The sequence below is a fragment of the Rattus rattus genome, chromosome 18, assembly GCF_011064425.1.
Source record: "Rattus rattus isolate New Zealand chromosome 18, Rrattus_CSIRO_v1, whole genome shotgun sequence".
NCBI classification, from domain to species: Eukaryota; Metazoa; Chordata; class Mammalia; order Rodentia; family Muridae; genus Rattus; species Rattus rattus.
The window spans coordinates 23495712-23523683 of NC_046171.1; the positions used below are offsets into that span (position 1 = coordinate 23495712).

Consider the following 27972-nt stretch of genomic DNA (forward strand, 5'->3'; position numbering starts at 1 on the left):
TCATTAAGGTAATTTGAGCATTTTCATGTTAGTAATGATTTAGTGATAAGACAATGAATTTTATAGGCTACGAATTAAAATTTTGTTATAACTCCACAGTTCCTTCTTAATATTGCTCTTAGATTCATTTAAAATTACAGTATTTTTCTAGGAAGTCAAGAATATCTACACTTACAGAGTTTCTCTCTCTCTCTCTCTCTCTCTCTCTCTCTCTCTCTCTCTCTCTCTCTCTCCCTCTTCTATTTGACAACAAGCAAAATAATTAAATCAAGGCCAGTACACAAAATCTGAAATGTATAAAGACACTTCCAGAGGCTGAGAGAATAAGCAGACTATCAAACAGAGTTGTAAAACTATCCAAATTCTGGAAGGTTCTCTGTCCCCACTCACACACTATGTGGATGATGACGACCACAATTCTGTGACCACCAACTCTTTCATACATTTATAATTTACAGATGGGCTCCACACAGGTTTCAGTTCCAATGAGCAGCAACAACATGCACTTAGTAGGCCAGCAAGACCGTGCCATGGGTAAAAGCACATACTGCTAAGTGTCTGACCTGAGGTCCATTCTCATGGCCCATATTGTGTTAAGGAGAGAACAGACTCCCACAGGTTTTCCTCTGACCTCCACACCATGCATAGTATAATACAACAACAGTAATAAATGTTTTAAAAGGTATCCACTTAGGACTACAACTTATGAACATAACAAATTTAGGGACGTTTACATAGAATATGTATATATATAAATAAATTATTTTGCAAGCTGGTTTTGGACTTCACTAGCTTTAACAAATGAGGTTTGGGGAAGAAACGGCCCAGGAAGGGTTGTTGTTTGTTGTTGTTGGTTTTTTTTTGGGGGGGGGTTGTTTGTTTGTTTTATTTTGTTTTTTGTTTTTGTATCAGCCTTTCCCTTTGCTAGGGGATGAGAAGTAAAGATGTACTGCACACATGTTTTCATGAGTTCCTACGATTGTCTACAGAGTGTGTATAACATTTTCTAAAGTGTCCCATATTTGCTTCAAGGGAGCAGCCTGCCTGTGTGTATGTGGGCCACATGCATGCCTGGGCCCTCAGAGGTCAGAAGAGAGTACTGGAGCCCCTGGAAGTTGAGCGCCAGGAGTTGAGCTTGGGTCTGCCTCGAGAGCAAGTGTTCTTAACCACTGGGCCAGCTTTCCAGTCCAAGAGCGTATTTTGAATAGACAGATATTTTTGGTGGCAATAAATGTTAGCGTGACTGTACCTGTGGACACTAGAGAGTTCCCAGGGCTCACACAGAGTGAGTCACCTTGACGCGCTCGGCACAGGCTGCCTGGCTCATAGCCCTCCACTGGCACCTGCACCCCAACCTCAGCAGAGCCTCCTTCACAGCACTTACCCCCCAACCTTGCACACTGTACCAGTTTAATTAGAGAACTTAACCTTTTTTTCAAGGTCTTAATTACCTACCATACAAAGAACAGATATAAATAGAGGTTGAAGAGTGTGAGTGGGCCCTTTTCTCCTTACTTATTTAAAAAAAGAAAAAGAAATATCGGAGAAAAAAGAATGAGGAGGATTGACAGAAGTTTTACGTTTCTGATGCCCTGTGTCAGTGGTTCCCAACCTGTGGGTTGTGACCCCTCCACAGGGGTCACATAGCAAATATCCTGAGTGTCAGATGTTTACATTATGATTCATAACAGTAGCAAAATTACAGTTATGAAGTAGCAACAAAATAATTTTATATTTGGCCAGGTCACTACAACATGAGGAACTATATTAAAGGGTTGCTGTGTTAGGAAGATTGAGAACTGCTAATCTATATAATTCAGTGCTTCATACAGTTTTCATCCCTGTCACTGGGACTCCATCAACCTCTCCATACTCTTCTCTCTCCCTCCCTCCCTCCCTCCCTCCCTCCCTCCCTCCTTTCCACTTTCTCTCTGTTACTCTCTGTATGTCTTTCTGTTTCTCTCTGTTTGTCTCTCTCTGTATGTCTTTGTCTCTCTGTCTCTCTGTCTCTCTGTCTCTCTGTCTCTCTCTCTCTCATATGCTGGAGTACAAACTCAGGGCTTTGTATGCACTTAGTGGTATATCTGCCAATGCCCTTCTAATCCCAGATTCCTTCCATTGGCCTTTCGATGGGCCCGGGAATTTCTGTTTGAAATACAACTTTTCTGTATTTCGGACTCAGCGGTAACTGGGCCCCAGCATCAGAACCGCTAACGCTAATCTCTTACAGCATCTCTCTCATGTCTTGCTCCTCTGTGTACAAAAACACACGCACTGCATTGTACAGCCAATTGCCCTTCCTTCCACCTGCCTCTACCCTATTTCTTTCAAAATCCTTTCACAATGTCAGTCTCTGGCCTTCAGGGAGGGGTCCATTAAGAGGCCCTTACCAATGCTCCTGTGCATGGCCTCAGCTTTGCCTCTCTATCCAACACCCTCTTTTTTTTTTTTTTTAACTTTAAACAAACAAACAAAAACAACTCTTTAAAACTCAGGATCTTGCTGTGTAAGTCAGGCTGGTCTCAAATTCACCTTCCCTCCCCCCCCCCCAGCCTTTTTTTTTTATTGAATTTTTTTAAAATTTACATTTCAAATGTTATTCCCTTTCCTAGTTTCCCATCCATAAGCCTCCTATCCATCCCCCCTTCCCCTTCTTCTATGAGAGTGTGCCCCCTCCCCAACCACCCCCTCTTCCCCCTGACATTCCCCTACAGTGGGGGGGGTGGTCCAGCCTTGGCAGGACAAAGGGCTTCTCCCATTGGTGCCCAACAAGGCCATCCTCTGCTACATATGCAGCTGGCACCACGGCTCTGTACTCTTTGGGTCCACCTTAGCCTTCTAAATGCTGGGATCATACACATGCGCCCTGGGCTGGGCCTCAGCCTCAGCGTATACTTTCACCAAGTCAGTTGTCTGGATTTATCTTTACTGTTTTCCTTCCTTCAGGCTGGAAACTCTTTAAGAGAGTGGGCCATATTAGTTCTGGACTTTTGGCACTTCCGTATCTCATCCCCAGCTCTATGTAGATGAATATGAATGCCCAATGCCTTTTGCATTGCAAGTAGACTACAAGTGACACAGAAGTGAGGGTGATCGGTGCACTGTGAGGCTCAGGCACTGCAATAGAGGGGGTGGGGGATAGGGCGTGGGTGTAGGGGGGTAGGGGAGTACCGGGTCAGTAAGGTAAAGGTGTCTACTGCCAAACCTAATGATCTGAGTTCAATTCCTGGGACCTACATGGTAGGATAGCACCAACTCCCACAGGTTGCCCTCTGACCTTCACATGTATTAAATGGTACACTTATGCATGCACACATGCTCTCTCTCTCTCTCACCATACACACACACACACACACACACACACACACACACACACACACACGGTATAAATGAACGTAATTTTTTTTTTAAAACAACAGCACTCAGGAGGTAGAAGCAGGAGGATCAGGCCTTCAAAGTTATTCTCAGATAAGTTGAGTCTGAGAGCAACATGGGCTACAAGGGAACCTGTCACAAAAATGTAAACAAAGCCCCAAAGAGAACACGGCCTTATTATTACCCTAATGAAAATTCTAGGCCTAGTAATTACATATCAGTAGAAAATAATTATCTCACATGTGCACAGCGCTCTATTTTTAAGATGCTCTCACAAACTAGGGGGTGAGTGGCTTGTTTTGTGTGTGTGCATTTGAAGGTAAGTGGCTTAAACATGACTAATTCTCCTATGCCAGCATTCTTCATAAAGAACTATTAAGTATGAGGCTGGGTTTTTTTGTTTTTTGTTTTTTGTTTTTTGTTTTTTTTTTTTGCGTGCGTGTCAACCTAGAAGCTAAGTTTGGATTTTGTGTGTGTTTTGTTTTATGAACATACTTCCCACACTGTGCTGATTACATAGCAGTGCAGTAAGAGCTGTATGTATAAAATATTGCTGTCTTACAGCCTTACTAAGGCGAATTGACAAGCGTGTTTGTTGATGGAAACAACCGTGTTTTGATCTATGTATGCACTGTACAGTTGATTAAGCCAAGGTACTTAATACACCTCACATACTTAGGTTTTGGCAAACATTGCTCCATTAGCTACCATGCTGTACAGAGCATTTCCAGAATGTAGTTCTTTCTAATTGAGATTCTGGACCCTTGAGCTACCTCTCCTCCCCTCCAACTTTTGTGGCTGTTTTTTTAATTTTTCTTTCCCAATTAAATATATAATTATACTTGATTTGTTTAGCATGTGCAAGGCTCTAAGGTCAGTCCCTAAAGCCAAAAAATAATGATGAAATATCTAACAATTATTGATATTTCATAGCCAGAATTTTCCAGCACTTAGGTTTAAATTTGAGATAGTTAATGCTGGGCTTTGCCAATTTTCTGGGCACGACCATGGTTTTTTTATTTGTTTGTTTGCTGGCCACCCAACCCAGGACCTCCTGCACAGGAGGCAGTCCCCAAAGTCCCGGTTTAAATAGCCACTTTATTAGCAAAAGATGAATTTATAGTGCATGAACTTTCTTAGAGTCTGAGGAAGGATTGTACTGAGTTATAATGAGTCAAGAACTATGTATGCCCAATGGGCTGAGGATATAGTTTAATTAAGGCACCTACCTAGCATACCTGAGGCCCTGGGTTTAACCCCAAGAACCAGAGAAGGGGCAAAAAAGACCAGAAGAGTGGTGCATGCTTTTACTTGGGAGGCTGAGGCGGATGGGTCTCTATGAATTTGAGTCCATCCTGGTCTAATGTAGTGAATTCCAGGACAGCTACACAGTGAGACACTGAGTCAAAGGAGGGAGAGAGAAAGGAGAGGGGCAGGGGAGAAGGGGGGCAGAGGGAAAGGCTTTAACAAGTTTTGTTTTTACGAAACAAAAAGTTCTCAGGGCAGATTCTCCTCAGGAAAAGTCATAGAGAAAAGAAACCGAAACCACAACGAAATTTATCCAAATCAGTAAGTTTCTTGTGTGTCTTTGGACTGGGGCCAAGTCTCTCAGGCGACTGATAGGACCGCCTCATTTCCAGCTTGGTCCAGTTCACAAACACCGTACAGTGTCCTCCAGAGCAACTGTTCATCTTCTTTTGAAAGTGGCATAAAGCCTGCAATTCAATTTACAAGGGACAGAAAACGAGACTAGAGGCAAATGTCACAGAACACCCCAGATGAAATGTCCAAGAGAGCTCATGGTTTCCACTGCCCAAGTCTGATTCCGCCAGCCACCCGGCTGCTCAGGCCGTAAATACTCCGGCCTTTCTCTTATCTATCATTCTTATCCTACGATCAAATCACTGGCCTCTGAGTTCATAGGCCATTCAGCCATTCCTCACCTTCTCCTGCTGCTCTCACTCACTGGCCCACACCAACATGTCCTGCCCACCTCCTATGAGAATCCTTTCTATTTAAAATGTAGGAAAACTCAAAGTCCTTCCCATGGTCTGCAGGTCTAATATGATCTGGTCTTCTTCATTTCCTTCTTTCTTCCTTTCCTTCTTTTTCTGTTGTTGTTGTTATTATTATTTTGAGACTACTCTATAGTTCAGTTCATCCTAGAACTCACTGTGTAATCCAGACTGTCCTGGAACCCATGACACTGTACCTGCTTTGGCCTTCCAAGTACCAGGATTAAGGACATAAGCCACCATGCTCAGTCTACCGTCTTGTACAGTTCTTACCTCCTATCTCCCATTCTTCTATCCACTCACTGGGTACACAGGGGGCTTTGACTCAACACACCAAACACTCATCCTTTCTTCTTCTTCTTTTTTTTTTCTTTTTTCTTTTTTTCGGAGCTGGTGACCGAACCCAGGGCCTTGCGCTTGCTAGGCAAGCGCTCTACCACTGAGATAAATCCCCAACCCTCACTCATCCTTTCTGATTGGACATTGTTTCCTTAGTAAAGATTATTCTCCCTAGCTAGGCCAGTTGCTGACCTCTCCGTAAGACATTTGGCCCTTCCCACCTCTCTTGAGCTTCACATCCTGCCTGCTTTACACTTGACCACCATGCCATATGCCATACTTTATTCTTAACATTGATATCATTCCCATTAGGAAGTTAGCTCCATAAAGAAACTATGTCTTTTATTGGCCACTCGATTCCTAGAATAGCACCTAGCATATAGAAGATGCTCAATTAAATTTATTAGATGAGATAGCAGGGTAAAACACTTGCCCAACATGAGCAGAGCTATTTATTTATTTATTTATTTATTTATTTATTTATTTTTGCAGTACCACATAATTTTTCTTTTGTTATTTGACTTTGTTTACTTAACCCTGCAATTAAAAAAAAAAAGTAATAGAGCTACTGGGAAGTTCTGGTGAATAAAAACCCAGAAGGTGTTAGTTGACTACCTTCTGCTCTCTGACTGTGGAGAGAACACAAAAACAATGCAGGAGAGACCAAAATAAATAAATAAATAAATAAATAAATAAATATAAATAAATAAATAAAAACAAAAACGAAAACAGACAAATTCAGTATACTGTGTTTGGTGATAACATGACTTTTTGGAGCGTATTGGAGAGAGAGAAGAGACCGCAGAGCAGTTGTGTGTTGGCTCCGAGGAGCTGCAAGCTATGCAGAATTTAGTGCTGTAAGAGAGTAAGGAGAGGAGGCACAGTGAGCAGGCCAAGCGAAGAGAATATACTCAGGGTTTTACAGCGAGGACAGGCCATTCGTGAGCCTGGATCTCACATAAGACTGACATACTGGTGAGTAGAAGCCTAGAGGTCAGTGTCTTTTCAATCTTGACAGGGACGCAAACCATTTCTCCACAGATAATAGAGCCGGGTGTGGCTGTAGTTGTCACGTGACCACCATTTCTCCTCACACAATGGGGCAGCCATAGCTGTCCTGTGAAGACAGTAACTACCCTTGAATGTTTACTAAATGGCCTTTTAGTCATCACTTCAGCCTAGAGATGGCTACTGTTGCTTCCCCTCTTTTCCAGGTGGAGGCTTACAGAAGTTAGACTTTCCCAAGTTAGTACAGCCAGGAAACATCAGAAGCAGGTCTTGAACTCCAAGCGCCTGGGCATCTTGGGACACAAAAGTTTAAAGTACTACAGAAACTTCTGTTTTGAATGCTTGGAAATTTTATTATCACCGTGGTTTTAATGGCCATAAACATAAAAACAATCACACGCAACAACTGGCTTCCTTAGGAACCATAACAAAAAACTGGATCCAGTAAGGCGGTGACTGTTCTTGATTTCCACTTCCAACATAAATATAAACTTTCTGAAATTCCTTCAACATTAGCATCGGTGTCATGGTTTTTTTAAAAAACAAATTAGTGATCGTGTTAGTGGCCTACCCTAGCCACAGGCTTTGCTTTCTTACAGTTGTTAATCTTGACTGCCAGGAGAAAGGGACTACACACAATTAAAGAGAAGAAAACCGAAGCTCAGGGAGGTTGTAGAACTGTCTCGGTCACTCACCTGCTATCTGTGCTGGCTTCGATCTAAGCCAACACGACACACAGCTATAAGATGAAGTCCCATGACCACATAGTAAAACACATCATCCCTCAAACGGAGAGGCCTGGTTCACAAGGCAGAAGCACGTCTCACCCTGGAATGCGGTGTATCCAGAGGCCCAAGGTAAAGAAGTACATGAATGGGTAGTTATCATAACTCGTCTGTGCATTACCGATGATAATCAGTATATTAAATATGTTTTCAAATAGCATTTCGAGCCTTATTCCATACATCTGTTCTCCCACGGAGTTCATGCACATGTGAAAATTCTCAACTGGGACATTAGTTTTGCTTTCATGTGCTATTGTGCATATTGCCATTCTACAAAACTGAAAATCATTCTAGTTAACAAGCCTGTCATAATTTGCTTGACTGATTCTTATTGAACATAGTATTTTCATACTCCCCTCCATACCATAATGGCCACCTATCTAGATTAAGGTGATAGCTTCATCCAACACCTTTGAATTCTAAATTCATCCCTTTCGAAGGCACAGTGAACTTCACTGAATTAACTCCAGTCAGAGCCATCGCAGGCTCTGGCAAGCACGTAGAGAAAACATTCCCTGTGAGTGACCCATGCAGCCATCTCTAACTGCCCTCTCAAGGTGACTGCCTACTTTGCCAGTTGTGAGGTTAGTTTGGGTAGCGCCGTGGAAGTCTGGGAGCCAGAGAAGTTCCTAGGAAGCCTTCAGTGTAATATAAGTGAGCGGCTACCGTGTCAGGCGAAAGAGATAGGTCAGCTGAAATGGGCTTGAATCTTAGAGAGGGGAGAGATTTAGGGTATTATTTTCTTCCCCATTTTATTGACAAGGCCAATACCTAATAGCAAAAAATGGCACATAGTTGGTCTTCATTCTGTTACCGTCCCGGAGGGTGGGTGGAGTTAAGGGTGGGGTGTTCTTAGTCAATGGGAAGATTAAGGCCCTCTCTGAGTGTCTGGTATAGAAGAGAATTTAGTTCCCTGGGGGGGTCAAAGGTAAGCTATCCCTCTAGTAAGCGGCTGAGGGAATATGTGGATGATATCACCAGCACCAAGCACAGTCTTCTGTTTTCTTCATGTTGTAAAACTGTTTTTTAAAAGTGATATATTCATATATTTGCTATTTAAAAACTAAGGCTGTGACACCTGCTAAGTGCTGTGTTCTGTAACCTCTCATCTCTTCTTTTAACCAAAGTTAATTTGAGATACTTTTAGAAACCTAGGCTTAGGGGCAGAAGAGATGGCTCAGCCATTAAGAGAACACACTGCTCTTGCAGAGGATCCGATTTTATTCTTAGTGCACCTCTGGCCTCATTGAGCACTGACACTTACGCGTGTATACCACACACACAGACCTGCAAATAACTATATGTTTAAATTTAAATCATAAAGAAAAAAGAAGCCCAACAGTTTAGACTCAACATGAAGGGCAGATGAGCCTAGCTTTTGAGAGCAGACTGAGCCCAGCACAACACTGAATTTAAGCAGCATGTCTCCTATCAAACAGCATAAACATGGTCGTCTTTCACGAGCTCTATTGAGGCTACATCTTCAGTAGCTAAGTGAGAATGTGTTGTCAATTTCCTGTTTTTGTTTTTCTAGAATTCTATTATCATTGAGTTAACAAAACCCACAGGATATATAACAAACCTGTTTCTCATATGGAAGCTCATCATAACAAAAAAGACTGTTGCAACCGTTACCAAAATTAGGCTTAGAAGGGCTAGTCAGGTGGTTCGGTGAGTCCAGGGGCTTGCAGCTAAACCCAGGTATGATCCTTAGACCAACATGGTGGAAGAAATAAGCTTCATGGCACTTAAAGGACACACACACACACATACACACAATACATACATACATACATACATACATACATAAATATTTTAAATATTAGGCTTAGACTTTTTTTTCACATTTTAGGCAAATGTTCTTTCTGCCACTGAGTTCCCTTTCCAGCCCTGATACTGTGTAAAATAACTGGTTATTTCTTAACTTGCACAATTGAATTTAATGCAAAGGTTTTTTGTTTTTTTTTTTTTTAACTGAAATAGTAATCCCAAGGTGTCACTTGTTTATTTGTTTGTTTTGGATTTTTGAGACAGGGTCTCTGTATATAGCCCTGGTTATACTGGAACTCACTATGTAGACCAGGCTAGCCCAGAACTCACAGAAATTCATCTGGTCTCTGTCTCCCAAGTGCTCCGATTAAGTAAGCCATGGACCACCATCCTCGGCAAAATTTTTATTTTTAATTTCAGGGAAACTTTACTGAGTTTCGTTCTCCTTTAGAGTTAGGAGTCGTGGTTAAGTCTTTCACTTTTGAGAAAATGTCAACATTAGGTGATGTGAGCTTTTCTTTTCTTTTCTTTTCTTTTTTTTAAACGTAATTTAAGTCTCTGTGCTGAAGTACATGCAGGCATGTTATTCCGTGGCAGTGGTCTGAATCTTTCTGCTATTCTCATCACTTTGTTACAGCATGCAAGACGACAGCATAGAGGCATCTACTTCCATCTCTCAGCTCCTGAGAGAAAGTTATCTGGCTGAAACCAGACATCGCGGGGACAATGAGCGGAGTCGAGCAGAGCCCTCCTCCAACCCTTTCCATTTCAGCAGTCCTGGGGCTGCAGAAGGAGGAGGCCCGGAGGACCTTCCGGATCTTTCTGCCTTCCTGAGCCAAGAGGAGTTAGATGAAAGTGTCAACCTGGCAAGGCTAGCCATCAACCACGACCCCTTGGAGAGAGTGGATGAATCTCAGGCCAGGAAGCGTCTGTCTTCTGACCAGAAGTCAAGCTTCGAACCCGCCTTCCTCCAGGACAGCTCCCGAGGTCTTGCCAGCTCCAAAGACAGCCCCCCGGAGACCAAGAGGCCGCAGTACAGTTCTGAAACCCAGTCCAAGAAAGTCTTCCTGAACAAGGCTGCCGACTTCATCGAAGAGCTCTCCTCCCTTTTCAAGGCTCACAGCTCCAAGAGGATCAGACCTCGGGCCTGCAAAAACCACAAGAGCAAAACGGAATCCCCAAACAAAGTTGTGCAAGAAAACAGCCCGACTTTCTCAGATCTGACGGAAAGGCGCGAGAGAACATCGGTCCCCATCCCCATCCCTGCAGACAGCAGGGATAACGAACTGAACCATGCCATTGAACAGCGGGAAGCCAAGAGGCGGGAAGCCGAGCTGGCAGCGGTGGAGGCTGCGGCTGGAGACAGCACCCCGGGTTCTTCACCCTCGTCCCTATACTACGAAGAGCCTCTGGGGCAGCCTCCCCGCTTCACACAAAAGTTACGGAGCAGAGAAGTTCCGGAAGGAAGCCGAGTCCAGTTGGATTGTATAGTGGTAGGAATTCCACCGCCCCAAGTAAGGTAAAGACGGCCAGTGAGCGGTGTTTAGCAATGTTATCTGTCTGCCATGATCGTTGCTCCGGAAAAAAAATTCCATACTTCCTTTGAGCAAAGGAACTAGGAGGAAAGGCAGGAACATAGCACTAGCTACATGCGTAACTTAGTTTGTTCTAGGGTGAGGTCGTATCTTGGCACAAATGGTAGAGCGCTTGCCCAGTGTGCATGAGGGCCTGACGTCCAGCCCCTCACCCTGGCACTGCAACAAATAAAATGTCTAGATTCCCTCAGCACCACAGAAAACCAAATGTGGCGGCACAAGCCTGTACTCTCCAGCACTCTGGAGGCAGAGGCAAGAGGATCAGTAGTTCAAGGACATCTTTGGCTACTTACAGAGTGAAAGGCAGTCTGGGCTACGTAAGACCGTGTCTCCATTTTTTTTTTCTTCTTTTAAGAGCCATATATTTCTAAGATTTTTTTAAAAAAAAATTATATATGTGCTTATGTGTGTGGATGTTAGTAGAAGCCGGGTTGGACCACATGAGACCTTGTCTCAAACAATTAAAAACAAATGGGGGTTGGGCAAGTAATGAGATACTGGCTGATAGCTCTTTGTTTGTTTGTTTATTTATTTTTACACTCCAGATTTTATTCCCCTCCCCTACCTGACTTTTAGAATAGAATAGCATTGTAGATAAGGCCAATTTAAAAACATCATTCTACATATGTAAAAGTCTTTCCTAATATGTCTGATGAGTGGAGGGGATGTTCGGGATGTGTGTGTGTGTGTGCATACACATGCGTGTGTGCGCGTGTGCGCATGCGTGTGCATGTGTGTCCTTGCTTTTACCTGGGTTCTGGGGCACTCCAAATCTAGCTTCTCATGCTTTCAAGTCAAGTGCTTTACCTCCTGCGCCGTCTGCCCAGGCCTAGAGACGTCACCTAAGGCACACAGGCTTCAGGCTTCCCGACTCACATATGCTGTTCCTAGCCTTACGTCCCAATTTTATTCTCTACTCTGAACTATTTCCTTCTATGTCTGTGGTCCCACAGAATCTAGGACCAACCTAAGGTAGTTCTTTGCTATCTCTTTCCCTACCACATGTTAACGTGAACCGTGCACATAAAATACACTGCATTCATGGAGAATTATTGGTATTCTGAGCCCTGTAGAGAGTTATTATGCTTCTCTAATCACCTAATAACTGCTGGGGTATGACATCATCACTGTGTGGACTTTATTTTCTGTAAGCCAACAGGATTACACCTTTTCCTCTCATAATGTTCCTACTATGGGGCAATCACAGTAATACGAACAATCGTATTTTATATATACATACTAATTGAAGGTATTCTGGCCCAAAGGCACATTCATATATCAAATTTTGCTTTCAAGGTGGTAACTCAGGTTTTTAATTCTAGCGCTTTGGAGGCAAAGTCAGACAGAGACCTGTGAGTTTGAGGCTAGCCTGGTCTACAGAGCCAGTTTCAGGACAGCTAGGGCTACATAAAGACAAATCCTGTCTTGAACCCTCCCACCCCCAGGCCGCTGCCGCCACCCCCCGCCCTTGAAAATTTTTGCTTTCAAGTACATGTAAGCATACCCAATATTATTTTCACAATGAAATTGGCAGCTTACTACTAGGTTACCCAACTGACCTTGACAGCAGGGTTCTGATGGTTCCGAGTCTTGAGTGCCAAGTTCTGCTTTTGGCCCACAATAGTGAATCAAGGAATCAATAAGGATTGAGGGAAACTATTCACTCAAGGGGCATTCTCACAGTTAATTACTGGAGAAGTCCCTCGGGATTCGAGGACCATTGAGACCCATGAGGAGAAGCTGCAGAGCAAGCAAAGCTGGCTCCTGGTGTTGCTGGTCTGCACTGGTCATGGACAACTGATATTGTTCCAGTCATTTAGAGAGTGGGACAGGGTCATCAGCTAAAAACAAGCAAAACCATGAAAGCAAGAGATTCACCTTACATTTAAATCATGAGTTAGGCAGGTGGCCAAAGACACAGGAAAGAGTAGTAACAGTGATGTGCGACCTTCTCCTTTAAATATAACTGATGACACCGCTGGGAACTATGGTCCGCAAAGCTTGTGAGCAGTCATTCCAGCAGCGTGACACATGCCCTCCGTGGCCTCAGGTCAGTCTGAGTAAGCTGGCAAGCCCTAGATAACAGCACACACACCTTAGAGAGGTCCAGCCAACTCACTGGCTTCTGGATAGACTGCTTTGGTTTTTGGTTTTTTGTTTTCTTAAGCAAAAGACCAAATCACTCATTCTTTACATTCCTCAGCTACAAGAACTAGTTCAGTATACCACCAAAACAAAACAAAACAAAACAAAAAACAACCACAATTATCAAATACCCCTTCCCCAAATAGAAGTAATCCAATAGTTGCCCAAATGTGGTTAATCCCTCAGGCAAAAATGTACAAATCTATACATTTTTCAAGCCAGAGGAATGGCTCGGCGGGTTAAAGCACAAATATGAGGACCAGAGTTCAGACCTCCACAACCCACATAGATGCAAGACTCCCAGGTATACTGATTAGCTAGACCGGACGGAATGGTGAGCTTCAGGGTCAGAAGAGACCTCACCTCAGTAAATACTGTAGTGAGTAATCAAGGAAGACCTCTGATGTGACTTCAGCTTCCCCTGATCCAATGCATGAGTATGAACTCACACATATACAAACTGCATACACACATAACAGCCACACACAAAACATGTACACACACACACACACACACACACACACACACACGCACACATTCATGTGTGCATGCATATCCACACACAATGAAAGTCATGCATGTGACTTCCTTGCTGCAATACTAATTTTACCTAGGAAGAATTTCTCTGCTGACAGAGTTCATGTCCAGGAAATTCATAGGAATCCATTACATTCATTTTGGAATGAACTGGCACTGAGTTTTCTGACTACAACTGTATAAAGAACACTGTAATTTTCCTGGTTGGCTATCAGTTGGCGCTAGTTTTCTAAGCACAGGGTTTATACAAGTCTACTCAGAAAGCCGTCTTTGTTCAGTTTTTATTTTGCTCAGCAGCATTGTCAATGCAACTATACAAACACTATAAATGCATACTAATGCCTTCCAGGAAGGCGAGAAGGAGGTCACCCAAGTTTCTTTCTTCTTTCTTTCTTTCTTTCTTTCTTTCTTTCTTTCCTTTCTTCTCCTTCTCCTCCTCCTCCCCCTCCTCCTCCTCTCTCTCTTTCTCTGTCTCTCTCCTCCCTCTCCCTCTCTCTTTCTCTTCTTTTTCTCTGCATAGACCAGGCTAACTTGAAACTCACAAAGATCTGCCTGCCTCTGCCTCCCAAGTGCTGGGATTAAAGGCACGCATCCCTATGCTTGGCTTCTTAGTTTCTATAGCAATAGACCATATGCTCTCAGGCTGAGAGGTAGGAAGGCAGAGGAAGGCTGTGGAGCTCTCTGTGTATTCTAAGTTGAGCTCTGAAGACTAAACTGGAGCTAGTTAGAAAGGAACTCGTTTGTTATTCAACAAACACACATCGAGTCACTAACGCTGCTCAAAGCAAGAGTTCAAAGCAGTGAGCTATAGGAGGCTGGCGACCTTGTTTTAAAAACCACATCTAAACCATTCTGAGAGGGCAACTCATAATCTAGTAGACAAAGCAGACATATAATCAGAATGCTGCAGCATTGTGTAATAAGGGGTGTACAAGGGGCTGGGGACGCCTGAGTTTGGTCCCCCGCTGTACATAAAACCAACTGTGGTGACACATGCCTATAATCAGGACTTGAAAGGTAGAGGAGGAGGGTCAGAAGTTCAAAGTCATCCTTAGTTATAGTAGCAAGGTTGAGGCTAGACGAGGCTCTGGAGAATAGGGCAGAGGGCAGAGGGCAGAGGGCACTGAGGAAGAGGTGAGTGGGAAGGATAACTCCTGTCCAGCCAAGGAGGCCTGCTTACAGAAGGCCATACATGTGGGCTTTGCAGTGTTTTTGGTGTGACAGGGAGGAAACTGACCTAACCAGAAAGGAGAGCCTGATGAGTTTCAAGAGCCTGGAAAAAAAGCCAGAACAAACTGGTCACGTGAGCAAGGTGAAAGGAGGATGATTCTAGAAGGATGGGTTAGATCAGAAAAGGGTGGAGTACCTGAGGCTTCTGAGGAAGCTATGGAAGAGGTCCTGGGCATAGATACTCCAGCGGGGTGGGACAAGTGCCAGGAGAAGGGGAAGGATGCCATATTTAGATGAAGCTGAACTTGGTGACTGACTGGACAGGGCAAATGATTTAAGAAACGACTCCATGCTACAAGGGTGGGCATCATCCTGTCGTGCTGGGGAGGTAGCAATTGAATCCTTGGGGTTTGCCTACTCCAGGATGGTGAAAGACCCTGACAGATACAAGGAAGCTTATGCTCCAGTAAATGGCCCTGTGCACATAAAGTCAGCACTAATTGGGTTCAGTGAGATGTGAATAGAGGAAGTGAAATTGGGAGGGGAATGTGGCGGAGAGGATGGTCTGGAAGGAGTTTGATGGGGGAATGGAGGGCTTAGTATGATCAAAACACATTGTATACATGTATGAAATTCTCAAACCATGTTGTACACATGTATGAAATTGGGGGAGAAAAAGAGATAAGACAGTAACTTATGAATGACACCTGATGTCCACCTCTGGTTGGCATTAAACATGTGTGCAATGCACACACACACACACACACACACAGGCACACACACACACACACAGGCACACACACACACACACACACACACACACACACACACACACACACACACGCACGCACACTATTCCACAAGTTTGAAGCTGTGCACCTGGGGACCAGGCAGTTCGGGGTGAGGGTAGAAAGGCTTCACAGGCCAGGGCTGGCTGAATGGAGGAATCAGTAGATTTGTGGGAGATGCTGAGGAACTTTGAGTCTGAGGGTCTAAAAAGAGCAGACGGAGCCAGGAGGGTTCCGTACTCCAAAGGCGGAGTCAGGAGGACCAAGAATTCCAAGTTATTCTTAGCTACACGCGTGTTCACGCCAGCCTGAGACCCTGTCCCAGAGGAATTAGGGCATCCAGAACGTTAGCCTGGACACGGAGAGGAGTCTGCCTCGGGGCACCTGTGCCTTTCATAAAGCTGATTGATCTAAGAGGACAGAGGGAGTGGCCGTGTTCCCCTACTGTTTACAAAGGGACTCGCCACACAGGTGACAGTGAGGAGCAACTCCTGACTGTCCAGTGCCCCAGTGGAAAATATTTTCCAACTTTCTTTTTTTTTTTTTTAAAGATTTATTTATTTTACTTATATGAGCACATTGTAGCTCTTTCCAGACACATCAGAAGAGGGCATCGGATCCCACTATAGGTGGTTGTGAGCCACCATGTGGTTGCTGGGATTTGAACTCAGGACCTCTGGAAGAGCAGTCAGTGCTCTTAACCGCTGAGCCATCTCTCCAGCCCCTATTTTCCAACTTTCATTCAACAGTAACTAATTCTCCCAGCAGGGGAAAAAAATCCCCAAAATATCACCCCCACCACACACACACACTGGATAAAATCAATGTGGCTAGACCTAAGGGACCTAAGGCAGAGACAGCCTGAAGCCTGCTAGCTGCAGACTAAAGCCCTGCAACGTCTCAGAGGACCCAGAGACACAGAGTTTGATCCCTGGGATTCTCCTAAGAGTATGTCAAAGTTGAGCTGGAGAAGGATCTCAGCTGGTATGGTGCTTGCCCACCATATGCAGGGCTCCAAGTTCAATCCATAGCAAAGAGTAAATCGCGCACCACGGTGTGCACATCTGTGATCCTAGAACTCGGGAGGTGGAGGCAAGAAGGACCTCATCATCCTGGTCAAAACAATGAGTTTCAAGGCAACCTGAGACTTTGTCTCTTAATAATAGTAACAACAACAACAACAACAACAACAACAACAGCAGCAGCCACTTGTTACATAGGAGCATCAGGGTCAGGAAGAAAATGAAGTTTTCCATGACTTTAGTTCAGAAGATGTAAGTGTGCTGGGCGACTGTCTCAGGGCTCCTGTGTGTAATTGATACTTTATCTTTGTTCATCTAACTTCAGTTTAGCTGGACACACATTTGTGCGTATACCTCTTGGTTTCCAAGTTAATTATGTTGAGATCTCTCAGTAGGAGGGAGGTCCTTCCTCACTGAAATCAGCATTTCCAAAAGCTCTTGGCCAGAGCTTTATTTTGAGTCTTGGAAAATGACATCTACTGATGTGGTAGCCCCAGATAAAGGGTCCACAGGAATCCACAGCAAACGGCCCTGATCCCTTTCTGTGTCCTGGCTGACTCCAGATTCTCTGCCCAGGAATGTGTGACTGGGCCACTCTCTGTTTGCTTGTACACAAACTTCTAAGGCAACCCAAGTTTACCTTGTTATAGCTATCAGCGCTTGTTGGGTTTCCTTATTGCTACTTCTGGATCATTGCTTGAAAGAAGCTTGCCGAGGAGATGAGATGTTTTAGAACAGAAGAAAGGATCTTGTGCACCCATGGTGGCCTATGCATGTAAGCTCATTGTTTGGGAGGTAGAGGCAGAAGGGTCAGAAGTTTGAGGTCTTCCTGGGCTACTTAGCAAGTTGGAGGCCAGCCTGGGCTACATGAGACTCTGTCTAAAAATAACATGAAGAAAGGATATATTGAGCTGGGTGGCGGTGGTGCACAGCTTTAATCCCAGCACCCAGGAGGCAGAGGCAGGTGATCTCTGAACTCTAGGCCAACTTGGTCTGCACAGAGACTTCCAGGACAGTCAGTTCTACATAAAAACATCCTGTCTGGGGGTAGGGGGTGGGGAGGAAAAAAGAAAGAAAAGATATCTTAAATAATGCAGAGGCAGTTTATAATCTGTTATTTCAGGGCTTTTTCTTATACTTTTTGAGGAACTCCACATTCTCTCATCCAACAAGAATTTAGCACATTTATGTGTTGTGTGTCTAAGGTTAGAGCATCAAGCAAGACTCAAAAATTCTCTGCCTCCAGAAAACTTAGAGCCACATATCTTGACCTTCCTACTGCTGTGGCTTTTTAATACAGCCCCTGTGTTGTGGTGACCCCAGCCATGGAATTATTTTCATTGCTACTTCAGAACTGTAACTTTGCTACTGTTACAAATCATTATGTAAATATCTGATACACAGCCCCTGTGAAAGGGCCCTTGGAAGTGCAAAGGGATGGGGACCCACAGGTTGAAAACCACTGACTAGTAAGGGGGGTTAGATAATTAGAAATTCTACAAATGCTATACAATTTTTAATAGCAGTGGACTTTATAAAGGAGGGAACACATAGTGTTCCAAACCTGATGATTGGCTGGGGAGTTTTCCCCTGAAACATGGTGTTAAAGCTAATGCTGAGGGATGACTAAAAGTTAGCCCCGTCAGGTGGAAGGTGGGAAGAGTGTTGCAGGGTGAGGGGCCGGAAACTGCGAAGCCCTTGGGCCACACAGCCAGGCAGCTGCTGAGGATACAGAACTGAAGGAACAGATGTAGCCAGAACTGAGGAGCAAGGCAGACATGGAGACCTGATTCTGGAGTAACAGAGAGCAAAACAGCTTCAGATAGTTTCTGAAGTAGGCAAAACGGCTTGCTGGGCTAGCAGCGGAGGGCTACCTGGGACCTAAACAGGCAGGCAGCTTCATAGGCTACACCCAGGAACCCCAGAGTCGGGGTCTGAAGATGAGGCCAGGTGCTGTCTTTTAACAAGCTGCTGGTCACTTGCTGATAATCAATGGTGCTTAGCAATGTGTATGTCTCTATTTTGTCGATTATTTAAAAGTTAAAAAAAAAAAAAAAGCAAGGGTCAGAGAGATGGCTCGGCAGGTGAAGATGCTTGCCACCGAGCTGACAACCTGAATTTGATCTGCAGAGCCCACATGGTGGAGAGAGAGAGAGAGAGCTGACTACAGCAGATTGTCCTCCAGCCGCAATGTACACACCGTGATGCGCACACTCCTGCCACATACGCAATGTTTAATTTTTTTAAAACATTAAGTGTATTAGTCTGTCATGTAAAAACGTGAGATGAGTGGATTAGAATGTCTGTACTCTTTTGTACGTGACTTGGCTTCCTTAATCCTATGTCTTTGTTCACTCGTGTTCATGCTGTGGGATGACAAGGCATATATCAGCTTGTGGACAGACTGTTGCGTTCCCCGTGTACATCTGATCTGTTCAGTGCTTCGTTAGTAATAATATCAGTTCCAATATATCCTGTTGAATGTGCTTTTACTTGTTTTGTTAATGTGGTTAGGGATGGGATTGAAGGTAGCGCCTGTATGAGGCCAACCTCATAAGAGTAGCAAATTGTCTTCCCAAAGAATTGTTCTGACACTGAGATACTGGGAGGGCTCTGGTTACTCTGCATCTTTACCAATATGGGCACCGCCAGGTTAACCAGTAGAATGGGTATGAAGCTCTGTCTATATCATTTAATTGTTCATATAAAATATTTATTTATTATTTATTCGGTGTGTATACATGCCATGGTTGTGAATATGGAGCTTGGAGGACAGCTTTCAGGAGTCAGTTTTCTCTCTCTCCTTCCTCCTGGGAGTTCCTGGGATAGAACTAGGACCATCAGGCTTGGCAGCAAAGCACTTTTATCCCAGAGCCATCTTGCTGGCCCTGGATGTTCTTAGTTTTCTATGGACTTGTTTGTTCTGTTCTTTTCTTTTCTTTTTGTAAGACTTTTAAAAATAAGTCTGGACATTAGCTGAGCTTGGTGGAGCAGGCCTGTAATACCAGCAACTTAAGAGGGTGAAGCAGAAGGGTAATGAGTTCAAGGCCTTCCTGAGCTACAGAGTTAGTTCAAGGTCAGTCTGGGGCTGTTTAATTAAACCCTGTTGCAAAAAAAAGGGTTTGGGGTTATTATCTACAAACATGGTGGGTTTTTTCCATCTCCTAAGGTATCCTGTAGCAAATTTTGTTTTGTTTGGGGTTGACTTTAGGTTTTATGAAACAGGGTTTTGTAGCCCCCACTGACGGAGAACTCCTGGGCTGGCCTTCCTCCTCTGACCTGCTCAGTCTCTTGAGGACTAGGATTGCTTGCACTACTGCGACTGGAAATCTAAGCCCTGTGCAAGGTGGTCACTCCACCAACTGTTATTTACCTCAGTAAAGATTTAAAATCATTTCTCCAGATCTCACCAAATCTTTGGTAACCTTAATTCACAGTTATTTCATTTCACATGCAACTATAAATGGTATTTTTCTTTTCTTTTATTAGATATTTTCTTTATTTACATTTCAAATGTTATCCCCTTTCTCGGTTTCCCCTCTGGAAACCCCTCCCCCCATCCCATCCACTCACCCCCTTCCTCCAATCACCTACCCATCTGCCCACTCCCTCCCACCTCCCCACCCTGGCACTCCCCCTACACTGGGCATCGAGCCTTCACAGGACCAAGGACCTCTCCTCCCATTGATGCCCAACAACGCCCATCCTCTGCTATGTATGCGGCTGGAGCCATGCGTGGGTCGCTCTATGTGTACTCTTTGGTTGGTAGTTTAGCTCTTGGGAGCTCTGGGGGGTCTGGTTGGTTGAGATAAATGGTATCTTTTTTAAAATGCTGGGGCATGTGTAGCATATGTAGAAATATAGTTGACTTTCGCAACCTTGCTGAATGCACAAGACATTCTCATTTGGGAAACTTTCCTCATTCAATAACCGCTGAGTTGATGGACGTTTGACATACAGATTTTGTTCGCATGTTCTTCCTTTCTTGCCTCTGCCTTGTACGTTCCTTTCTTATGGTTGATCACAAGTGGTGACCCTTTGTGACCTGGTCTTATTTCTGGCCTGAGCAAGATTGATTTCTACTCTTCAACATTATGTGGGATTTTGTTACAAGTCCTCTCCTTTAGGAAGTTTAATATTTTAAAACTCCAGTCAGGTGTCATAGCACATGCCTAAGAGTCTCAGGCCAGCATGAGAGATGGCGTGTGTGTGTGTGTGTGTGTGTGTGTGTGTGTGTGTGTGTGTGTGTGTGTGGACATTCATCCAGGAATGCTCATGTAGGGGACAAAGTTGCTCCTTCAGCTGCCTCCACATTATTCTTTGAAACAAGATCTCCCAACAGAAGACCCGGAACTCATTGTTTTGCCCAGAGAGTCTCTGGGAATCTGTCTACCAACTGCCAGTTTCCTGCAGTGCTGGGGTTGCAGGTGTGTTCCACTGACCATGAATTTTATTCTTCTCTCAAGCACACACGCGCGCGCGCACACACACACACACACACACACACACACACACACACTTGTGTGGTATGTCTCAGTGTGCACATGGACGTCAGAGGATACACTGCAGGAGTGGGTTCTCTCCTCCCACCATTGCTGGAGATCAAGACTCTGTCTCTCCTGCTTGCATAGAAAGCAATTTTTTTAACTTTAAAATTTAAAACTTTTTTTCTTCTGTGGAGATTATTGCCTTCTCCCAGCATCGCCCTGTTAATATAGTAAAGAATAGTGGCTTTATAATGTTAAGAGAAACTTAGTTTTTGGGGGATAAACATAACTTGGTCATAATCTATTATCTTTTTGATGTTTCTGGACTCAGTTTATTGGCATTTGATTTTTGCAGTTTTTGTTCAAGTACAAAATCAACTTCAGTTTTCCCTCTCCTACTTCTGTCACAAAAGAATTGCCCCAAACCACAAGGGTAATGCTTTAAAAAAAAAAAGATTTATTTCATGTATGTGAGTACACTGTCACTGTCTTCAGACACACCAGACGAGGGCATCGGATCCCATTACAGATGGTTGTGAGCCACCATGTGGTTGCTGGGAATTGAACTCAGGACCTCAGGAAGAACAGTCAGTGCTCTCAACCACTGAGCCATCTCTCCATCTAAGTTTTGCCATATGGCTGGTTACCTTTGCCCAAGTTCAATGTATTTATCCTCCTTCATGTTCTGGGGCCAATCTGGCTCTCTCCCAGAATCCTTTCTCCCTACCATGTCCCTCCTATGGGCCATAGGGTTTTTTTTTTTTTGTTTTTTTTTTTTTTTGTTCTTTTTTCGAATCTGGGGTCCTAACCCCGGGCCTTGAGCTTTCTTCCAACCGCTCTACCACCGAGCTAAATCCCCAACCCCATAGGGGTTTTTTAATTGTCAAGTGATGCATCCATACAACACACAAGTTGTCCTCTCTACAGGGCATGCTGGGAAGATGAGTCCCAAATGGTAAGACAAAAATAGGGACAAACAGAAAAGAGGAGTTGCCCTAAGAAGGAATAGGTCAAATAGGGCAGGGCATACTGGAATCTAATGCAGGGGGATTTAGAGTTAGAAGCCAGCCTGGGGTACACAGACCCTGTCTTCGAAATTTGATAAGTAAAACTCTTTTGAAAAAGATGGAATATATTGTAGGCAAATTAGAGGCAAATAACATAAAAAGAAAAGTATCATGAGTTAAATATTAATTATTTATTTATATCATTAACTTATAATATTAATACTATACAATAATAGTAGTGTGACCTCAGGAGAATTGAAAGGCTAATAGGCACAGCAGATACATTAGAGGTATCTTAGGGTTTTACTGCTGTGAACAGACACCATGACTAAGTCAAGTCTTATAAGGACAACATTTCATTGGGGCTGGCTTGCGGGTTCAGAGGTTCAATCCATTACCATCAAGGTGGGAGCATGGCAGCATCTAGACAGGCATGGTGCAGGAGGAGCTGAGAGTTCTACATCTTCATCTGAAGGCCGCTAGAAGGCTGGCTTCTAGGCAGCTAGGGTGAGGGTCTTAGAGCCCATATTCACAGTGACACACCTACTCCAACAAGGCCTCAACTCCTAATAGTGCCACTCCCTGGGCCAAGCATATTCAAACCACCACAAGAGGTGTGGCTGGGGTGGGGGGGGAACATCATACCAAAACAGAAGACTGAGGACCATGTGTCTGCATTCCCTCCCATCCCCACCCCCCAAAACCCTAATTTACAAACCATGGAGAACATCTGGGATCTGAGACAGGATCTCTTGTCTCAGGATCACCTCAGACTTACTCTGTAGCTAAGGATTAGTCTGTTTCTGCCACCTCCAACTCCAGACTTTGGGGTTACAACTGTGGACCTCCACGTTTGGTTTCCTTGGTGCTGGGGATCCAACCCAGAACCTCACGCATGCTAGGCAAGACCTTTACCAATCAAGCTACATCACCAGCCTCAAATCTGAGACTTCCAGACATTCCCTAAAAGGTAGAGATCTGACATGAACGGCAGATACCAGTTGTGTGAATCTCGATGCAGCTATAAGCTAGAGACGTCCTCTTTAAAATAAATAGTCCAACCTCCTGAATATCCAGTAGTGTATACAGAATATACAATAAAGGCCTTGGAAGGGTCCTGTAAAATCTAAAGACTTGCTAACATCTTATAACAATATGAACCCCGATCGACAAGGAAAACCTAAATCCAAGCCATACCTCAGAGAAAATGGGATAGTTACTAGGAACTGTTCAGTGTAGGCTGCAGACTCAAGAGGGGAAAAACCCAATGGCTAGGAGAGGACCCAGGCGGTCACCGTGATTAACCTAGGAAGTACATTTAAAGCAGCTGTATGGGTTAGGGCTTCCCACTTTCTTTGCTGGGGCTGAGCACCAAGCACAACCCTGAATACAGAGCCAACGCAGCCAAGTGAGTTCTGGAGGAACCGGGCAGTGACCCTGGGCAGTGGCCCAGATAGCTAACAATAGCCAGGAGGGTTGAAGCGCTTCTGGTACACAGTGTTCGCCTAGCTGAAATCACAGCTATCTTTCCTCAGCAATCACCAGAAACTATTGTGTCCTGTAATCAGAGCCGAGAGCCCTGAACAGGCGAGGGTTTCAAACAGCTCAGGAAAATCAACACCAATCCAGCTCCCTGGGGAGCAGACAAAAGAGTTCATTCTAGAAAATGTAACTTAGCAGGGTCCAGGAATGGCTCGTTTGGTAAAACGCTCGTTGCGCAGGCCCGAAGGCCTGAATTTGGCTCCTCTGCATGCATATACTACAATAACCAAGACACTGGAGCATGCTGTGGTGCCGTGAGTAGGGTGGAGCTCCGGTGCGGCTGGCCAGTCAGACCACCTAAGTCAAGCCTGTGCCAGTGGGAAACCCTGTCCCATAAACAAATAAACAGGTAGGGAGGTAGAGAGTAACTGAGGAAGATACCCAGTGTTGGCCTCTGCCGTTCACCTCTGCAAGCACATAAGGGCACATACATTCTCACCAACCTGGCAGACAGATGAAGAAATAGACTATACTTTTAAACAGGTAACACAGGTTTCAACATGTCAAACTGATGAGAGCAAAACCTGAAAATCTGTCTGTCTGCTCCTCCAATAACAATTAAAGGCCCTTGCTACATATAAGGAAATATTTCAGGGACACAGGAGTCCTTTAAGGAAAATGAAGTTCCCTAAAATCTACATTCTGAGAAGGAGAACGGGTAATGAAGGATTAACCTTAATAAATAAGTGGATTGTGTTGTGTTTCAGACATACAGGCAATGGCTTGAAGAAGCAATAAAGTTTTGGGCAATCAGTTTTCACAACCAGTTAGGGAAAGAGAGGTTAACACATAAACCTGCTAATCAGCTCATCACCTGTAGGTTCTAGAAAGGAAAGGGAACATGGCCACCAGCATAACAGAAGGGGACTTTGGAAGGACTGGGGCAAAGCCAAGGGAGGACTCCGAGCGCTTAACGAGCACTGTTACTGGTGAGTCAGAACAGCATATTCACATTATACTTAGAAGTTGTTAACGTGCTGAGATGACAAGTCACAATATTATCCAAGGCCCGTTTTAGATGCACTGGTAACTAGCAGTAGAATGTAATGATAGAATCTGGGAAACATATTTCTTGAGTGTCTTCCTTCCATGGCCAAATCAGCAGGTTTGGCCGGTGACTCTGGCATGTAAAAAAGGTAGGTTTGGATCTGCCCTGTTTCCCCAACCTGGTGACTCAGTTCTTCTGAGCTGTGACTCACGCTGGGCATCTCCTGCCCTTCTGTGAGTGTCATAGGGATTGGCCTTCTGGAAACCTGGAGTAGGCGAGGCCATCTCTCTGAGAGCACATTCCCTAACATGGGTAGCTCTGTGGTCTGATCTCTCTCTCTCTCTCTCTCTCTCTCTCTCTCTCTCTCTCTCTCTCTCTCTCTCTCTCCACACACACACACCCTCAGGGTGCTGGGTAGAGTTAGTAGCCTTTCAGAAGGCAGCCTGGGCATGCTGGTTTCTGATTGGACCTCAGTGTGAAAGCCAGAGATAAAAGGGCTGAGGAACAGCCCTGGCTGAAGCCACTCTGGTGGGCTGAGTAAGCGTTTACAATGCTTCTGACTAAGGGCTCAAGCATGTGAACCTACACACACACACACACACACACACACACACACACACACACACACACACACACACCACCCCACCTCATCCCACTCCACCCCACCCCACCCACCCGATTAGCTCCCTCTGGGTATCCAATTTACCAAGATGATTGCACTTTCGTCTGGTAAACCTAAGGAACTGAGACAATCCTATAATGTTTACATAAGGAAGGCATTTATTTGTTTAAAAACAACTACTTATATTTGTTTTAGAAGAAAATAAATAAACCACCTGATGCATTGCTTAAATATTCAAACGCAGGCACTAGAGAGATAGCTAAGTGGTTTAGAGAGCTGTACACTGTTCTGCAGGACCTGGGCTAAATTCCAACACCCACCTAGCGGCTCACAACCCTCTGTCACACTAGTTCCAGGGGATGTATCCCCCTCCGTGAGCACCAGGCACACACACAGGACACAGACGTCCCTGCAACCAAAACACCAACAGACACAATCTAAATTAAAAAACTGCTACTGGTCAGGGAATGGTGACACAGACCTCGTTCCCAGCACCCCAGCGGCAGAGACATGTGGTTTCCTGAGAGTCTGAGGACAGCCCGGTTCTGTTTTTTTTTTTTTTTTTTTCCTTTTTTTTTCGGAGCTGGGGACCCAACCTAGGCCTTAAGCGCTGCTAGGCAAGCGCCTACCACTGAACTAAATCCAACCCCTGACAGCTTGGTTCTTATAAAGTAAGTTCCATGTTAACCAGGACACTATCTCAAAAAAAAAAAAAAAAAAAAAGAAAGAAAGAAAAGAAAGAAAGAAAGAAAGAAAGAAAGAAAAAACCCAACCAGATATTATAGAGCAGACAGACTACTTTCAATTCTCCTTACAATTTCCTGTTTATTTCCCTCTGGGTCTCTAACAGTGCACAGTGCTCAAATTTTTTTTGTTCTTAGTTCCCCTTTACAGTCTTAAAGATCACTGAGGCCCAAAAGAAGGCTTTTCGTTGTCTCCTCCCCCTCCTTTCTCTTCTTCCTCTGCCTCCCCTCCCTTCCTATGCAGAAACAAGCACTCCATCACGGAGCTTACTGTCTCCGGCCCAGAAATTTTGTTTACATGAGTTATAATTACATATCATGTTAGAAATGAAAAGTACAGAATGTTCCAAATATTCATTTATTTTAAAATGATGCTGTTGTTGTTGATGATGATGATGATGATAAACAGGTCAACTCTAAATAATTTGACGGAGAATATTTTTCCAAATCAAAAAACCTTAGCAAGTAGAGTGGCATTGTTTTAGTAATATGTATGATATGTATGTGTGTTATATGTTGTATGTATATGTGTGGATTCACTTCTGTGCTCGGTGTATTGTAATGTTCTGTTTGGACTGAAGTCACCTAGTACTGAGGTGTTAGTACTGATAGGGGATTGGATTAGAAACAGAAGTGTTTCTCAGTCTTTTGGCTAACCTTCCTAAAGGTTAGCCGCAGGGGGAAACCTGAACCCTACCAAAGAACTTTTGTCCCCCATGTGCTAAAACCCAGTGGGTCATTTTGAACGCCACATGGACAATATCTTCCATTTGTTGTCTGGGAAATGAAGAATGCAGATCTTCCAAAACATGGCATTGAAAATCATTTGTCAAATCATTGACTTCATTTAAAAAAAAAAAAAAACTAAAACTCTAAGATAGTAGAAAAACCTAAACTCACTGTGGGAGACACATAAATTTTCTGGTTTCTCCTGGGAAAGACATTTTTTTAAATCTATCAGCAACAAATACCATCTGCTGTGCTTACTTGAGATGACAAATTTGCTCCCTTTGATTGGTGACCCAGGTCTGAGTGTCCATATCCAGTCTATCAGATTTCAAATTAAATTTCAAGTTAAAAGATCACATCGCACATTAAACAATTTAGCCTTCAGTTCGAGCACAGCATCCCACTCCACCACCCAGAATATTAAAAACATAGACTCAAGGTAAAGATTCAATAAAAAACTGCTGGGTGTGGTGGCACATCCCTTTCATTCCAGCACCTGGGAGGAAGAAGGTAACCTGGGCTACATAGTGAGTTCCAGGCCAGCCCAGGTTGCAGGTGGGGTGGGCAGTTGATAAAAACTAATGATTTTTGCTGCTTTGTCGAGATCTGTTCTTTGTGGGTGTGGTGGGCCCACGACCACAGTCAGCTCTGTGACATGCTTCCGTTAATGTGGCTGAAGCACTCCCAGCTCTCTTACTATGGCTTTTGCCGCATCAGGGCAAATTCGAATACAAAGGGCAAATAACCTCGCTTTTGTTCTCACAGAGAGTGAGAGACATTAGTTCAGCGATATGCTTCTGAAGCAGTCACTGAGTGCACGCCAGTGTAAGCTGTTTTCTGTTGATTTCCATCTGTTGGCCATAGCAGCATCCCTGCATTAAACCAGCACCCCCTGCTTTCCTTTTGTGCTGCTTCAATCTATTGTTATATCAAAAATATTGAGTGGTTAGTTGCTTGTTACTGGGAAAGTGTATGTCACTCTACAGCCTTCTGGGGTACTTCTTTGTTTACGTAGCACCTCACTGCTATCAGAGGACTGACTTCAGAATCCCTGTCTACACCAAGGTCTATAATGCTTGAGTCCCCTACATAAAGATATGCATTTTATTTGTTATTTATTGTCCTGTACATTCTCTTTCAGGTCATGATGACTGGGGCTAAGCCCAAGGCCTCTTGTATGGGAGGCAGTTACCTGGTCACTTAGCTGTGACCTCAGACTGTCCCTTTAAACTGTGTCTAGGAGGATTGCATCTTTAGGGTTGGAGAGGAAAGAGAGGCTAACAGACATGAAAGTAGGGTGGGAGA

At 44.1% G+C, this 27972-nt stretch overlaps 1 protein-coding gene across 2 annotated transcripts in view; it reads left to right on the forward strand.

Moving 5' to 3' along the window:
* Mypn (myopalladin) overlaps nt 1-27972 on the forward strand; it is an 86297-nt gene that overhangs the window by 1197 nt on the left and 57128 nt on the right. Inside the window, exon 2 of one of the 2 annotated variants that reach the window (XM_032888986.1) lies at nt 9930-10811. In XM_032888986.1, coding sequence (XP_032744877.1) covers nt 9931-10811 — 881 coding nt within the window. In that variant the 5' untranslated portion in view covers nt 9930. Of the gene's footprint in view, nt 1-9929; nt 10812-27972 lie in introns of those variants that run through there. The other variant, XM_032888987.1, reaches the window with a different exon arrangement.